Source organism: Trichechus manatus, unplaced genomic scaffold (genome assembly GCF_000243295.1).
Source record: "Trichechus manatus latirostris isolate Lorelei unplaced genomic scaffold, TriManLat1.0 scaffold00094, whole genome shotgun sequence".
Lineage (NCBI taxonomy): Eukaryota > Metazoa > Chordata > Mammalia > Sirenia > Trichechidae > Trichechus > Trichechus manatus.
The window spans coordinates 3,906,566-3,923,266 of NW_004444030.1; the positions used below are offsets into that span (position 1 = coordinate 3,906,566).

The 16,701-nt window shown below is 36.6% G+C and overlaps 1 protein-coding gene across 1 annotated transcript in view; it reads left to right on the top strand.

Moving 5' to 3' along the window:
* Window positions 1-252: 252 nt before the first annotated feature.
* LOC111821652 (serine-protein kinase ATM-like) overlaps window positions 253-16,701 on the top strand; it is a 28,616-nt gene continuing 12,167 nt past the window's right edge. Inside the window, exons 1-11 of the mRNA XM_023736960.1 lie at window positions 253-590; window positions 1,215-1,422; window positions 2,581-2,694; window positions 3,070-3,228; window positions 3,696-3,834; window positions 4,554-4,636; window positions 5,801-5,941; window positions 6,666-6,782; window positions 12,780-12,929; window positions 14,946-15,111; window positions 16,471-16,557. Coding sequence (XP_023592728.1) covers window positions 352-590; window positions 1,215-1,422; window positions 2,581-2,694; window positions 3,070-3,228; window positions 3,696-3,834; window positions 4,554-4,636; window positions 5,801-5,941; window positions 6,666-6,782; window positions 12,780-12,929; window positions 14,946-15,111; window positions 16,471-16,557 — 1,603 coding nt within the window. The 5' untranslated portion in view covers window positions 253-351. The remainder of the gene's footprint in view (window positions 591-1,214; window positions 1,423-2,580; window positions 2,695-3,069; window positions 3,229-3,695; window positions 3,835-4,553; window positions 4,637-5,800; window positions 5,942-6,665; window positions 6,783-12,779; window positions 12,930-14,945; window positions 15,112-16,470; window positions 16,558-16,701) is intronic.

Sequence of the window (16,701 nt, forward strand, 5' to 3'; positions counted from 1 at the left end):
GAGTGACGGCTCTTACTTCTCTAGGATATATTCCAAGGAGTGGGATTGCTGCATCGTATGGTACTTCTATTTCTAGCTTTTTAAGGAAGCGCCAAATTGATTTCCAAAGTGGTTGTACCATTTTACATTCCCACCAACAGTGTATAAGTGTTCCAGTCTCTCCATAACCTCTCCAACATTTATTGTTTTATGTTTTTTGGATTAATGCTAGCCTTGTTGGGGTGAGATGGTATCTCATTGTAGTTTTGATTTGCATTTCTGTAATGACTAATGATCGTGAGTATTTCCTCATGTGTCTGCTAGCCGCCTGAATGTCTTCTTTGGCGAAGTGCCTGTTCATATCCTTTGCCCATGGGTTGTGTTTTCTTGAAGGCAGTGGAAGTTGTTGGAAATTATGATGGAGAAAGCAGTGATGAGCTCAGAAATGGAAAAATGAAGGCGTTTCTCTCATTAGCACGGTTCTCAGATACTCAGTACCAGAGAATTGAAAACTACATGAAATCATCAGAATTTGAAAATAAGCAAGCTCTTCTGAAAAGGGCCAAAGAGGAAGTGGGCCTCCTTAAGGAGCATAAAATTCAGACCACCAGGTAACTAGGTGTCTAGAAGGGACAATTTTTTATGTTCAGCAGTTAACTGAGTTAATATATATGTGTAAGTTGTGAGTTTTTTTTTATCTGACTTATAATTTAGAGCGCTAAAGATTGGCATAAGTACATATATTGCCTTGGCTGTACAATGATTAATTAAAACTTATATTAGTGAGTTAGGCATTGACGTGCTGTTTTCTGAAGAATTCATGCTCTGGTTCTAAATTCATTGTAGAGTACGTAGATGTTAGCTTTTGGGTGTTTTTGTTTGTTTTTGGTTTATTAGTTGGTGTAAGAGTTCAAAGGAGATGTTGAAATTAAACAAAGAAAAAATAACTATTTTGACGTAATTAAACCCCTTTATTCAAACCTGCCTTTGGTCTGTGTTTATACTGTAAGTAGAGATAAAGTTAACTAAATAGCTTTGTCTTCAGTTACCTAAGAAGGCTTGTGAATTGTGCAATTAAGGCAAAAGTAAGTTTGTTGCCTTTATAATACTTAGAATTTGCCTTTCCCCCTGGGGTGGACATCTGAGTTTTCATTTATGTTTTATATCATTTATGTTTGTATGATTTTGTAGTTCTATAAAATTTGATGTATTTTACTTTAATTATCCATTGCAAGATACACAGTAAAGGTTCAGCGAGAGCTGGAGCTGGATGAATGTGCACTCCAGGCACTGAAAGAGGACCGTAAACGTTTCCTGTGTAAAGCAGTTGAAAATTACATCAACTGCTTGTTAAGTGGAGAAGAGCATGATATGTGGGTATTCCGACTTTGTTCCCTCTGGCTTGAAAATGCTTCAATTTCTGAAGTCAATGGCATGATGAAGGCAAGTCTTTTTATTCAACTCAGTATTCTAGCCTTTGCTTTAAAAGAACAGACGTAGGCCCCTCAATGTCAGGAATCAACTCTACGGCAAATGGTTAGCTATTATATCCCTAGCATTTAGCTCATTGCTTTACAGTAGCTCTAATGATGGAGGTGAGAAAATAGGTCTTTCTCTTCCTATTTCTTTGTAATTACCATAGGAGAGTACCCAGAATGCTAGATTAGGGGAATTAGAAAGCAGTTAAAGATGATGTAATCACAGGTGTGTCTACCCCTGCCCCCTTATGCTTTTCTGGAATTTGTACAATGAATTACATCTATAAATGGAAAAAATATATATTTTTAAGGAAAATATCAACAGCAGTATTTCAGAAGTATTTAAAATTTATTTTAGTGACAAGTTGCTGTTAATTCCAACTCATGGCAACCCCATGTGTGTCAGAGTAGAATTGTGTTCCATAGGGTTTTTAATGGCTGGGTTTTTGGAATTAGACACCAGGCCTTTCTTCCAAGGTGCCTCTGGGTGGACTTGAACCTCTAACCTTTTGATTAGAAGCCAAGTAGTTAAAATAATTGATCTGCATTGACCATTTGGCACCACCCAGAGACTCCAGTTCAGGGACACCCAGTGAGACTATCTACTGTTAAAATTATGTTTATACAGTATATAGTCAATCAGTTTCAAGCTCAAAAGTAAAATGGTTCTCTTGGATGAAAAGAATTATTAGACTCAAAATAGGTATAACCAATCTCTGCTACTAGCGCACACTAAATCCTACTTTTGGCATCTAGGGAAAAAATAATGGTTCCATTTTAGTATACACTGGCTCCTCAGGAGTCAAGATCACAGTAATCTTCAGATCAACATTTGTCCTCCTTGGATTCATTGGAACATAAGCAGTACCAAGTATCCAGCTGTTCTGAATACAGTTTAATTTAGGGCCAAACACTTTGACATACCAGCGAATCGATCTAGAATACCCATTAGAAAGGCTTTAGGATCAGAAAAATGACAAAGAAAAAAATATAGTTAGTGAGGTTTTGTGAATAACCACTAGACAGTGGTGCTAGTAGAGTAGAATTAGAATAATTTATTTGCTTGGATACGAGACCATTTGAAATGCATTGTTTCTTAACTTTGTATTTTTTTTAATGGTAGAGAGTTGGAATGAAGATTCCATCATATAAATTTTTGCCTCTTATGTACCAATTGGCTGCTAGAATGGGAACCAAGATGATGGGAGGCCTAGGATTTCATGAAGTCCTTAATAATGTAAGTAAATCTGAAAATCAAAATACAGTAATTGCTTTTCTTGTATATTACTATATATAGTATATATTACCATTCCACTCTAAAAACTGGAAATATAAAAAAATTTTAGTCATCTTTATTATGCTGTTGAAGGGCAAGAATGGAATTTCCTTTTGTCTTTCTCACTTAACATAAATTACTCAATTTCTTTCTCTTATTCTTCATGTGCCTCTGTCTTTCTCACACACAGACATAAATACACTTCACCCACTGCAATATGTAATATAACACATTTTAATGTTAAGCAAAATGAAAAAAAATTATGTCCATTCTAGTGTGGATTTTGTGGTTTTTTGTTTGTTTGCATAAAACTGATAGTTCTTAATTTTTTGACAGCTCATCTCTAGAATTTCGGTGGATCATCCCCATCATACTTTGTTTATTATACTGGCCTTAGCAAATGCAAATAAAGATGAGTTTCTGACCAAACCAGAGGCAGCAAGAAGGAATAGAATAACAAAAAATGCACCCAAACAAAGCTCTCAGCTTGATGAGGTATTCGGATTAAACATAATACCTTTTTGAATTGTGATATTCATTCTTTCCCATAATATTCCTTTCTTAAGTCTCAGGGAGTCTAAGAATGTGTGTTGTTGACAGTATTCAGCTTTAAAATCCTTTGTCATGATACCAACTAAAATTAGTTCATGGTTTCTGAATGTTTCTCAAAGTATAGGAAATACCAATAGTATTTTACTTTTTTTCTTTATGGCAACGGGCAAAGGAAAAAAAAAGGTTTTAAAAAGCATCTGAGTCATGACTCTTGAGGCTACTAATGATACATTTCAATCATAAGGTGATTGCTTTGTTTGCATCTGAGGAATTATAGTTCTTACGTTCTTTAGTTCTATGCACAAATCCTGTTTTTTCATTTATTGTAACTCTGAATAGTTTAGTAAGTGTTGTGTATTTTGTATTTCCTCATGTAATGGTTTTTGGTTGTCTTTTTTTTTTTTTAATAGGATCGAACTGAAGCTGCAAACAAAATAATATGTACTATCAAAAGTAGGAGACCTCAGATGGTCAGAAATGTTGAGGCACTTTGTGATGCTTATATTCTGTTAGCAAACTTAGATGCCAGTCAGTGGAAGACTCAAAGAAGTATGTGTTTGAAAGAATGAATGTTGCTTTCTTGCTATGTTATTCTCTGTAAGGATATATTCATTATAGAGTCTAATGTGTAAATCTGTTTAAAATCACAAATAATGCTGTGATTGCAAATATGAAGGACCTGATGATTATAGTTCACACGTGATCCAAAAACTTAATTTTTATCTATCTAATGGCTTCAACACCGCACAGTCACTTTTTCACATAATATCTTTTGTTGCAACTGATAGTAGGTGAATATACTAAATGACGAGCATTGGTGATTCCGTGGTAGAATTCTTGCCCTCAGTACAAGATGCCCAGGTTTGATTCCCAGCCAGTGCACCTCAAACACAGTCACCACCCGTCTATCAGTGGCGGCTTGCATATTGCTATCATGCTGAACACATTTCAGCGGAGCTTCCAGACTAAGACAAATTAAGAAGAAAGTCCTGGCGATCTACTGCCAAAAAATCAGCCAGTGAAAACCCTATGAATTGCAACAGTTCATTCCCATTGTATGTTGGGTCACCATGAGTCACCATTGCTGTGCTTTGCCTCTGATCTACATGTCTCAAGCCCTGGATCTTTATTTCTAAATCAGGGCCTGAACCACAGATTAGACCCAAGTTGGGGTTTATGGCATCTGCTGAATACTCCTGCTTTATGTAAATTTCAGCGCTTTTCCTTAGTTTGCAGATGTCACTAAAATCTCTTCATTTTAAATGCAGAAGGCATAAATATTCCGGCAGACCAGCCAATTACTAAACTTAAGAATTTAGAAGATGTTGTTGTCCCCACTATGGAAATTAAGGTAATTTAGCATTAACAGTTTTAATTGTTTTAATTAAACTAAATTCCTCTTTATTAGATTGAACCATTTGAAATAGCTTTTTATTATAGGTCAAAATTGGTTAAATATCGGTGGTTTCCTATGGTTCAACCTATAATTTTTCTTTATTAGATTCCCTTTGCCTGAGCCGTAAAATACTCAAGAGACTTCTCCTGCTTTCTTTTTCTTTACCTTCAGTCTTACATCTCCCACCTCTCTTATGAAGAAAGTCTAAATGACTGTCATCATGATTGGCTAGAAGAAGGAACCATGTACTTATTCCAAGATTAATTTTTAACTTGGCAAGAAAGTTCATAATTGTTTTATACTGGTTTTTAAAATTCTGTATGCATTAAGTTGACTGTAGTGTATACAATATTAAGTTGACTATATACATGATCTCTTTGGCTATGTCATGATTGGTTATTGCTGTAGAAATACCATGTTGGCAGGAATATATATAATAATAAAGGTTGTAGTTCAGAAAGTAATTGTTTTAGCTACATTGTAAATCTCACCTTGGAGTCTGCAGTTTAGTGCTTTGTATCTGTAATTATTTGATTTGAAATATAGCAGCATTATATAGATTAATATCTTTCTAGCTATACAGCTAAGTTATTTAGCTCTTTCCTGAAAATGCCAGATTTTAGCATTTATAACATAGAAAACTCTCCTTCACCCTTTTCCAAAATTTAACTGGTTAGTGTTTTTGGAGGAGCGCTGGTGGCACAGTGGTTAAGAGCCAGCTGCTAACCAAAAGGTTGGCAGTTCGAATACACCAGCCGCTCCTTGGAAACTCTCTGGGGCAGTTCTACTCTGTCCTATAGGATCTCTGTGCGTTGTTATTTCTCAGGTGATGTACTGGCAGTAAGTGGCAAGACCTGAATCCTGGCTTTTCAGTAGTGTTTTGGCAACACCGTTCTAACTTTGGTGAGAAATTTTAGGTCAGTTGTTTTATCTGTATGTCACTTTTTTAAACCTTTCCAATGGCAAATCTTACATCTTTCGTTTAAACAAGAAAGTATAGTTCCGGTTCTTAACCAACAGCACGTTGTCATTTATTTCTCTGTTTAAAATTAAAATTGTCATTTTCTTTAAATGCAAATAATGTATCTGACCTATTGTCATATTTGTACTTTTTATTAGGTCGACCCTACAGGAGAATATGGAAATCTGGTGACTATACAGTCATTTAAAGCAGAATTTCGTCTAGCAGGCGGTTTAAATTTACCGAAAATAATAGATTGTGTAGGCTCTGATGGCAAGGAAAGGAGACAGCTTGTCAAGGTGCGGCTCCCCTTCTCTGGCGTGGTTCTTAGAGTTAATGACTTCGAAGCCAAAGGAAAACTTTAGTTATTTTCTTCCAGCTTTATTTGAATCTGTATTTTTATTCTGAATAATCACCAATAAGGAGAACTTACAGAGTAGAAATACATAATTTTCCAGAACAGAATACTTGTCTCCATCTTTTTGTGTCTGAAAAGACCATTATTGTGACAATTGGATTAGAAGAATACCATTAACATGTGCAGACATGATGAGATTAATAATCAGCTTGCTTGTTTTGAAAAAAATATTTTAGTGGTTGTGGCTTATTTCCTTGAATAGTACAAGGCGAAAGCCCATGGTCCAGTGTACTGAACACTGAGAAGTGCTCCATAATGTACCAGAAAGGGAGAGCATTCCTCCCTCACTGACTTTTCTTGGGAGCTGTTTGGGCACTGCTGGCGAGTAGTAGAGACAGTGCTGCTCCACCTAGGTTGCTGCAGCGTGCCCTCAGGTGGGGTGTTCCCGTTAGTCAAATTACAAACGCAGCTGGGGGAAACTTGCTTGTTCTAAACCTGTCTGCCTACCCCAAATTATAGCTTATTCTAATGAAAGAATGGTAGTAGATCTCAATTATTTAAGAGGAATTGATTTTTGAGTGCCTTTCTGTTATCCTGAAATGACTCTTTTATAGTAATAAAGAAAATGAACTGCTCTTAGTTACTCGTGTTTGATTGTTCTAAAGGGCCGTGATGACCTGAGACAAGATGCTGTCATGCAGCAGGTTTTCCAAATGTGTAATACATTACTGCAGAGAAACACTGAAACCAGAAAGAGGAAGTTGACTATCTGCACATACAAGGTAACTAGCTTGTACTTCTGCTGCTTCACCAAGATCATATAAGACATGCGATTATTTGGACCAGGGGTCGGCAGACGTTGCTCTTAAGGATCAGATAGTAAACATTTTAGGCTTGTTGGGCACATAAGGTCTTTGCTGCATATTCTTCTTTGTTTTTTCTTTACAACCTTTGAAACCTGTTAAAAACCATTCTTAGCTCACAGGCTGTGCAGAAACAGGTTGGAGCTAGGTTTGGTCCAAAGGCTAACCTCTGATTTATACAGTATCATTTTTTATTTTCTTTTTAAAAGTACCCATTAATGTTAGTTGCAGTTAGGTGTTTCCGATAATCAACTGAAGTATTTTTTTCCCTGTCTTTGGCCATTTGGCCTATTTCTGTTATGAAAATGCTCATAAGAAGAAAAGAGGTATTAGGAAGAAACTGATTCAGTGCAGAATGTAGCACATAAAAGAGGCTTTATAAAATTTAAATTTGTTTATTTTTGACTAGGTAATTTGCATGTTTCAAAAATCCAAGCAATACGAAAAAGTGTAAAAAGAGAAGTTTTTTCTCACCCTTACCACTGTCAGCTTCATCTCCCCAAACCCATAAGGTGCCATTTTTATTTGTTTCCAGGGTTATACAGATAGAAAATATGAATGTATTTTCCTATTTCCCCCCTTTATCGAAGAAGAGGTAGCATGTATATTTTCATTTGTACTTGACAATATATTTTAGAGCTCTTTCTCATTTTTAACAGTTACATTATACAGTTCCCCTATCAGTGGGTGTTTGGGTTGTTCACAGTTTTTTGTTGTTGCAAACAATGGTATAGTGAATAACCTTAAACATAATTTCATACATATGCAAGTAAATCTGTGGAGCAGATTTTCAGAAGTTGCATTGATGGGTCAGTGGATCTATAATTTTGGTAGATATTGCCAGATTATCTTCAATAAGGGTACACCGATTTGCATTTCCTCCAGCAGTTTGCCTGAGAAGACAGTTCTCAATTCACATTATTGTACTAGCTCATCATCTTTGGCCCTCACATTGACTATTCATTTAGAATGTCTTCGTTTTAAAAAATAACAGTATATCCTCATTTTGAAGAACCTGTTTTCCATAGGTTTGTTATACCATCTCCTTTCTGGTTTTCTTTATCTCATTTTTTTCTCACTTGCTTGTTTATTTGTTTTTCCTGTTTCTGTGAGGATATAAACAAATTAAGAAAAATATGTAGCTAATTCACTGCCTAGTAGAGAAGCAGTAATCTTCCAAAGACGCTCAAGTCTTATATCTGCTTCTTACACCCACAAAATGGTACATACCAACAATTGTTTATTTATTCTAGCACGTTAACCCCACTTAACCTAGAGCTATGCTAACCATTAACTAAGGCTCATTTAAAAATATAATGAAAAAAAGCCAAGCCCATTTCACAATAATAAAAAGTATGTAATACAAATAAACTGCCTAGGAGTAATGTTTACAAGAAGCTGCAGGCCTGCATGGGAAAAAAGAGTATAAAAATATAATAACAAAGAGTAAAGGAAAACTACGATAAGAGAGAAGTACCATGTGTTAAATGGGAAGACATTGAAAAATGTCAATTCATTTTAAATTAATGTATAGACAATGAAATTCCAATAAAATTTCCAGCTGAATTTTTTTGCAGCTTCTTGAATTAAAGATTTATCTTGAAAAATATATTGGTCTGGGGTCCTAAAAGCCTGTGAGCAGCCATCTAAGATACTCCACTGGTCTCACCCCTTCGAGAGCAAGGGAGAATGAAGAAAATTAAAGATACAAGGGAAAGATTAGTCCAAAGGACTAATGGATGACAACTACCATGACCTCCACTAGCCTGAGTCCAATACAACTAGATGGTACCTGGCTACCACCAGCTACTGCTGTGACAGGGATCGCAATAGAGGGTCCCAGACAGAGCTGGAGAAAAATGTAGAACAAAATTCCAACTCACAAAAAAAGACCAGACTTACTGGCCTGACAGAGACTGGAGAAACCCCAAGAGCATGGCCCGTGGACGCCCTTTCATCTCAGTAATGAAGTCACTCCCAAGGTTCACCCTTCAGCCAAAGATTAGACAGGCCCTTAAAACAAAACAATACTCAGGGGGTATACCAGCCCAGGGACAAGAACTAGAAGGCAGGAGGGGACAGGAAAGCTGGTAATAGGGAACTCAAGGTTGAGAAGGGAGAGTGTTGACATGTCATGGGGTTGTTAATCAGTGTCATAAAACAATATGTGTACTGTTTAATGAGAAGCTAGTTCTGTAAACCTTCATCTAAAGTACAATTTAAAATATATATATGTGTGTGTATATATATATGTGTGTGTGTGTATATATATATATAGGGTAAGAATTACTAAAATGTTTTTGAAAGCAATAGGTACGAGTAGGCTTTATGAAATCATACTAAAATTATAAAGCTTTAATAATACAGATAGTATGATTTCTAGAATAAGAACAGGTGGATCAGTAAAACAGAAAAAGTAGCCTTAAAACAGTTGTTTATGTACAAATTTCTAACAATTCAATATGTAACTATGATTTTTAACTCTCTGAATAAGCCTAAAGATGTTATCATCTCTGGGCATGATGGGATTATGGGCGACACCTGCTTTTGTATATATTTTGAGTTTTCCACAATGAATTTGCCTTTTTTCTGACTGTAGAAGTTACGGTTAAAATAAAAAACCCAAATAGTTAGGGTAGTGTGGAAAGAGAGATCTACCCTCTAAAATTCTGATTAACTCAGGCTATTGCACTGGAAAGCAGAATGTAAAGCTTCTTAGCTGCCTTTGGAAAAAAAAAAAAATATATGTATATATATATAAAACCCATTAGTGGGGGGCAAGGTGGGAGGAAGCATAGTGTTGTTTAGCCTTCAGGTTTGTGAGAAATTTGTCAGTGCAACTCTGAGATGTTGGCTAATATAATGCTTTCCATTGGCAGTTAAAACAACAACAACAACAAAAAACCTAGTTAGTCCTCAGTGAATACTAAGAATAAAAGTTAAATGCAAAGTTCTGTGAAAGCTTTTCTGTAGAGGAATCTCTTTTATGTGGCTTCGATCAGTGGTACTCAAACTTTAGCAGGCATCAGAATCACTTGGAGGTTTATTAAAACACAGATTGCTGAGCCCCATCCTCGGAATTTCTAATTCATTAGGTCTAGGGTGGTGCCTGACGATGTACATTTCTAGCAAGACACCAGCGACCACACTTTGGGAATTACCAGTCTAGTTACTTTGCTGTCTTTGATCTGGCTTAGTTATAAGACAAAAGTTGAGGAGCTGTTAGCAGTCTCACATCTAGCAGGTAATTTAAAAAGTTGTTAAGAAGTGCTTAGCAGATATTCTATAATGTGATTGAATGGATCTTTATGCTCTAAATGCCAGGCTTTTAGCTGGCAAAGATGTGGGTTACAGAAGTTTGCACTACAGAATTACCTCCTGATTTTCTCAGAAAGCAGCTAAAGTATCCAAGCAAACACACAGTTGAACCTCCGAAGTTTATTGCTATAAAGCATGAAAGAGAGAAGACCTTAACCAAGGATATTTTGAAGGCAGAAATTGCTAAACCTCTCTTTTTACCTTATGACTTCTTTAATATCTAATTTTTGAGCAGAACTACTGAGAACCCAGAAAACTGAGTTGTTTAATGTTATTCATCTGAACATTAAAGTATGACCTCTCATAAACATGAGAGTTTAGATTTAACTCAGTTGTTACTTAGGATTCTTTTGGACGGTAGTTCTGTTATCCTGAGATTACTCCAGGAATGTACAAGCTGTGTCTTCAGTACGTTGAACTAGTTGTCCTTGACTCCTGGCAGTGCTGTAGAGAAGCAGTGTACCTAGTCCACATCTTCCGTGGAGTCATTTCCTGTCCTGGCTTTCAGGCCTCCTGTGATCATTGTGTCAACCAGAAGGGACATTACATGGAACTAGCTGTTGGCACCTAAATCTCACGTGTCCTCTTTAGGCACACCAGCTATGGCTTGTCGGAGAATCAGATGGCGATGAAGGAAGACAAAAGTTTCTATTGTATTTGCTGATAACTCAGACATAGCGCTCTGACATTAACTAGAGTCAGTGTGGCTGACCTAATTTTTCTCTACCAAAGCTACATTGCTACAAAGTATGCTGAACAGCAAGCCTAACATTTTCAATGCTAGTGCATTCATTTTCTAAAATGCAAATCCCTAATAAACAATACTTAAGTGCAGAAAGAAGCTTTGCACTTAACTCTTCATTTTTCCTTATGCCAGTAAATAGTTTTTATTCTTTGTGATATGTATTTCAGAGTATCCTCCTTTGGGGTTCTGGGAGAGAAGCTATAATATCCTAAGGCATTCGTTGTACATAATGAATTAATTTCATTCTATGCATTTAGGAAGGTACTACTTACGTACCTTGGGAGAATAGAGAAATAGTCATTAATCATTTTCTGTGACAATCACTTTTTGTGATACCCGTTTGTCATGGATTGAAATATGTCTCCCAAAAAATGTGTTTATCAATTTGGCTGGGCCTTGATTCCTGGTGTTGTGTGATTTTCCTATATGTTGTAAAGCCTGCTTCTGTGATGTTAATGAGGGAGGATGGGTGGCAGTTGTGTTAGTAAGGCTGGACCCAGTCTACAAGATTGGATTGTGTCCTGAGGCAATCTCTTGAGATTTAAAAGAGAGAAGTGAGCAGAGAGACAGGGGGACCTCATATCACCAAGAAAGCAGTGCCAGGAGCAGAGCGTGTGCTTTGGACCCAGGGTCCCTGCACAGAGAAGCTCCTAGTCCGGGGGAACGTTGATGAGAAGACTGACAGAGAGAGAAAGCCTTCCCCTGGAGCTGATGCACTGAATTTGGACTTTTAGCCTACTTTACTGTGAAGAAATAAACTTCTGTTTGTTAAAGCCATCCACTTGTGATATTTCTGTTAGAGCAGCACTAGATGACTAAGATACCATGCAAAATACCCAAATACCCAGTTGAAAGAGGCTATTCCAAAGACTCTTTAATACTAGAGGAAAACTCTGTCATTTGCCCTTTGAAATTTAAATTGGACTGTTTCTCGATCAACTAACGTTGTCACAGTTGGACTCTGAGCTGAGGTAAGAAAGAGCCAACCTGTTCTTTTCTAGATCAGTCTCTCAGCAAAAGACAAGGATTTGATATTTCCCTCATAACTATATATTGATAGGGAATAATCAACGGAAAATCGACCTTAGACTGAATATACTAAGGGGCAGGCATGTTAATGTGACAAAGCATGAGGACATGGTCTTCATCTGCCTTATTTGCCACTCCATTTTCAGTGCCCTAGCACAGCGTGTAACACGTAATAGACGCCCAATAATGTAAATGTTAATAAATTAACGAGAGACTGCCTTAAGGCACAAAACATAATTCAATATGTTTGAATACATTAAAATTAAAAATGTATAGAATTAAAGTTATCATAAATACAGCAACCAACCGAGAAAATAAATTTCTAATGTTAATAATAGCAAAGGACTTATATGCAGAATATGTAAAGAACTCTTAAAAGGCAAACAGCCAAGTAAGGAAACCCAAATCCGTTGCCGTTGAGTCGACTCTGACTCATAGCAATCCTATAGGACAGAATAGAACTGCTCCATAGGGTTTCCAAGGTTGTAATCTTTACAGAAGCAGACCGTCACATCTTTTTCCCAAGGAGTGGCTGGTAGGTTTGAACTGCTGACCTTTTGGTGAGCAGCAGAGCAGTTTAACCAATAGTTGCTTTTTAGATGGCTGCTCTCAAGCTTTTAAGACCCCAGGCCCTACTCACCAGACTAGGATGTAAACCATTATCTTTATGAACTGTGTTTTGCCAGTGGACCTAGATGTGTCCCAACTCGACAACAACAGGTTTTCTCAAAGGAGACTGAAAAAATGCTTTGCACTGGCTCTAATAGTTAAATGGTCATCAGATGCCCTTCCATAATCAAAAGGTGTTTAATTCGTAATTTCAGGTGGTTCCCCTATCTCAACGAAGTGGTGTTCTTGAATGGTGCACAGGAACTGTCCCCATTGGCGAGTTTCTTGTTAACAATGAAGATGGTGCTCATAAGAGATACAGGCCAAAGGATTTCAGTGCCTATCAGTGCCAAAAGAAAATGATGGTAAGTGGTACTCAAAAGTTACTGCAAGATTATTCAGTTGCTTATCACAGCTGACAGTTCTCAAATATTACATAATACAAAAAGTTTTCATTTAATGAGGCATGAAGATACTAAATAAAAGAAAGTAAACTCACCGCGATGAAAGTGTGTGTGAGTGAAAAAGGAAAGTTATTAAACCACTTAAAGTGTCAACCCTGGTCAGGTGAGAAATTGAGTTAAACATTATTCAGTGTATGCTAATTTGTTTTCCATTTAGGGTAAGCTAATTCTTAACAAAAAAAAGAAACAGATTATGAAATAATTTTAAAAGATTTGCCATGTCACCTTGGCCATCTGGTCTGACATCCACCCAGTCAGCAACGTTTATTGAATGTCTCCTATCTACCTGGTACTATGCTGAGACTTCACAAATGTTACGACTAATTATCACTGTAATTGTTCCTATTTTAAGATGAGAGGAAGCTCAGAAAGCTTCCACTTGCTCAAGTCAATCAGCTAATAAGTGGTGGAGTGAGGATTTGAACTTTGTCCAACTACAGAATCCATTTACTTTTCCTTTCATTGTGCTTTTTAAATGTTTAAATGTTTTTAAAAATGTGTGATAAAGTTTCATAGTCATTGTGATGGAAGGCTGTACTGGGTATAGAGAATACAGTGTAGGCAAGAGGAGGAAGTGGTTAGTTTTACCTGGGCTAAGGTTTGGGGAGAATTAGATTCAAGAAAGATTTCATAGAGGAAATGGTGTTTGAGCTCAGTTTTGTAAATGAGTTGGTGTTCCAGGCAGAAGGAGCATACAAAGGGAAGGAGGCATGAACAAATAGTTGAAAACAACATGGGCTTAGTATTTGAGGAGGAATAGATAGATGCAGTTGGAGCAGGAGTCATTGGTCAAAAATGGAGGTTTGCTTTATGAAATGCTAAGAAGTTTGGGCTATCCTGTAGGCAGTATGTTGAGGAGAGTAATATCAAATTTACATTTTAGATATAAAGATAACTGGCAGCACTGTGGGTTATGTTTTTAAGAAAGCCAGCTGGAGGTATGAAGCCAAGAGTTCTGAACTAAAACTAGTAACAGTAGTGGTGGAGAATAGTGGGTGCTTGTTGTTTGCCGTCAAGTCAATTCTGACTCATAGTGACTCTGTATGACAGAGTAGAACTGCCCCATAGAGTTTCCTAGGCTGTAATCTTCACCAGAACAAGATTGCCAGGTCTTTTCTCCCAAAGAGCAGCTGGAGAGTTCAGTGGGTAGACATGAGAAATATTAATGAGGCAGAACTGGTAGGATTTGGTTGCTGATTAGTAGTAGAATTGGGGAGAAGGAGTAGTCAGTGCCTCCCAGTTTTCTGGTTGGAGTGACTGGGTAGATGGTGAGGCTGTTTACCAAGTTGAGTAATAGCAGAGGTGGCTGAGGTTTGCCAAGGATGAGGAGGTGGATTAATTTGGATTTGGAGGCAGTCCAAGTGAAGATTTTGTGTAGACAGAGAAGCACATCAAGCTCAAGCATAATAAACATATGGGCCAAAGATACACAGCGTATAGATGGGAGTTGAGCCCATTAAAGTAGACAAGCTTTGCCTCAGGAAGGTATATATAGTGAGAAGATGTTGGAAGACAGAGATCTGGTTAGTGTCAACTCCTTCACTATCCACCAGTGATTCTTCCATTTTGCCTCCTTTTCTTTGTTTTTCATTGCACCCCTAGTCCTGTGACACCATCTGAGATTACCTGGAGCTACCCTTGGCATTCCTGGGTTTACTTACACCGATATTACAGGATCATTCAAGTTAGAATTTAATTAAATCCTTCCCGTAGGATTAATATGAAAACCTAAAGGGAATAAACTTGTAATTAATGGCTTCCCTGACCAGACTATTAGCTTCTTGTGGGTGGAGATGATATCTTGTTCATCTTTTTATCTCCCCTGTACCTATCATAATATTTTCGTATAGAAATGCTTAGTATTTGTTGAATTAGTTGACATATAATGGGCAAATAATTTTTATGGTCTATTTAAAGGAGGTGCAAAAGAAGTCTTTTGAAGAGAAATATGCAGCCTTTATGGATATTTGCCAGAATTTTCAGCCAGTTTTCCGTTATTTCTGCATGGAGAAATTCTTGGACCCAGCTGTTTGGTTTGAGAAACGATTGGCTTACACCCGCAGTGTGGCTACTTCTTCTATTGGTAATGTTCCTGTACATCATAGTAGATTCAGTACTTCCTGCATTCTGATTGCAGGGGGTAGTGGTGGTTATTAACCAAACCATCTTCATCATTAGGGGATTGTGTTTCTTATTCATCTTGATTCTTACATTCTAAAGTTGGCTTTTACAGGAGAGAATTCTCCTACTCTGAGGTAGGAAAATAAGACTGGTTATTCCTGTTGTTTGCTTTATTGCAAATATGGCTTATTTTCCCTTTCCTCAATATATTATTTCCTGAGATTTTCTTTGGAAAGGAATAATACCTGTGATAACTCCATTTATTTCCTTTCATTATTGTTCTTTTGCATAAAAAACCCATTGCTGTCGAATTGATTCCAACTCATGTGACCCTATAGGATAGAGTAGAACTGCCCATAGGGTTTCCAAGGAGCAGATGGTGGATTTGAACTACCAGCCTTTTGGTTAGCAGCCATAACTCTTAACCACTGCACCACCAGGGCTTCTTCTAGTACCTCTATAATACCATGATATTATTATCCAAACATTGATTCTGTTTAATAGAATTTTGTTTGGGGAATAGAAATCATTGTATATATTTAAATATTCATTATACAACATATATTTTGACTTTTTTTTTTAATTTCTAAGTGATTAGATAGCTAGGTAAGGTAATTAACAAAATCCTAGAGTTTGAGAACTAACAGGAATATCAGAGATCATGTAACATACTGGTTTTCAAATAAAGACCAGTCCTTCCGTCACTGTGTACTATAGCCTAGTGAGGCTGGGCATGTATGTTTTGAAAAAATTTAGAGGTGATTGTGCAACCCTCTTCTATACTGAGAATCACTAATATGATTCAACTAATTTGTTTATAAATTAGGAAGTATGTCCCGTTAATGACAAAGCTGTCAGGAACTCAAACATCCTAACTTCCCTATCCACTGTTTTTTTCTGTAACACCAATATAATTCATGAAGCAGAAGAAAGTTTCACTGAAGAATGAAGAATTTACACAGAGTACATTCAATAAGTATTTGAGTACATATAATATGCTACTTTGGCCCTGGTAAATAATGGGTCTCAACTTTAAACATGTTAATTTTTGAAGTACTAGTATTTTAAAATGTGCCTATTAGTAAAGGGAGAACATTTTTTAGCAAACTATCTAGGATTTATAAAATGTCATGCATGTGAAAATAGCTGGCAAGATTTGAACTTTAGCCCAAAATGGCCAGTTATATACATAATTTCCTAATAAGTAGACTACAAAGCCTAAACTACTAAAAAATTATATAGAATAAGTGGTATGAGTTTAAATTATGGCTAAATGTGTTATAAAACTAGATGAAATCAGTGATTTTATGTTGTTTTTCAGTTGGTTATATACTTGGACTTGGTGATAGGCATGTACAAAATATCTTGATAAACGAACAGTCAGCAGAACTTGTACATATAGATTTAGGTAAGTAATGAAATTTTTTTGTTTTAGTCCATTTAACAAATATTTGATCATCAAGAAATGTTGTTGGCCTACTAAGATATTATAAGTATGGGGGAGACAGACGTAGCAAAGTAATAAATACTGTTTTAAAAAAGGCATAAGCAC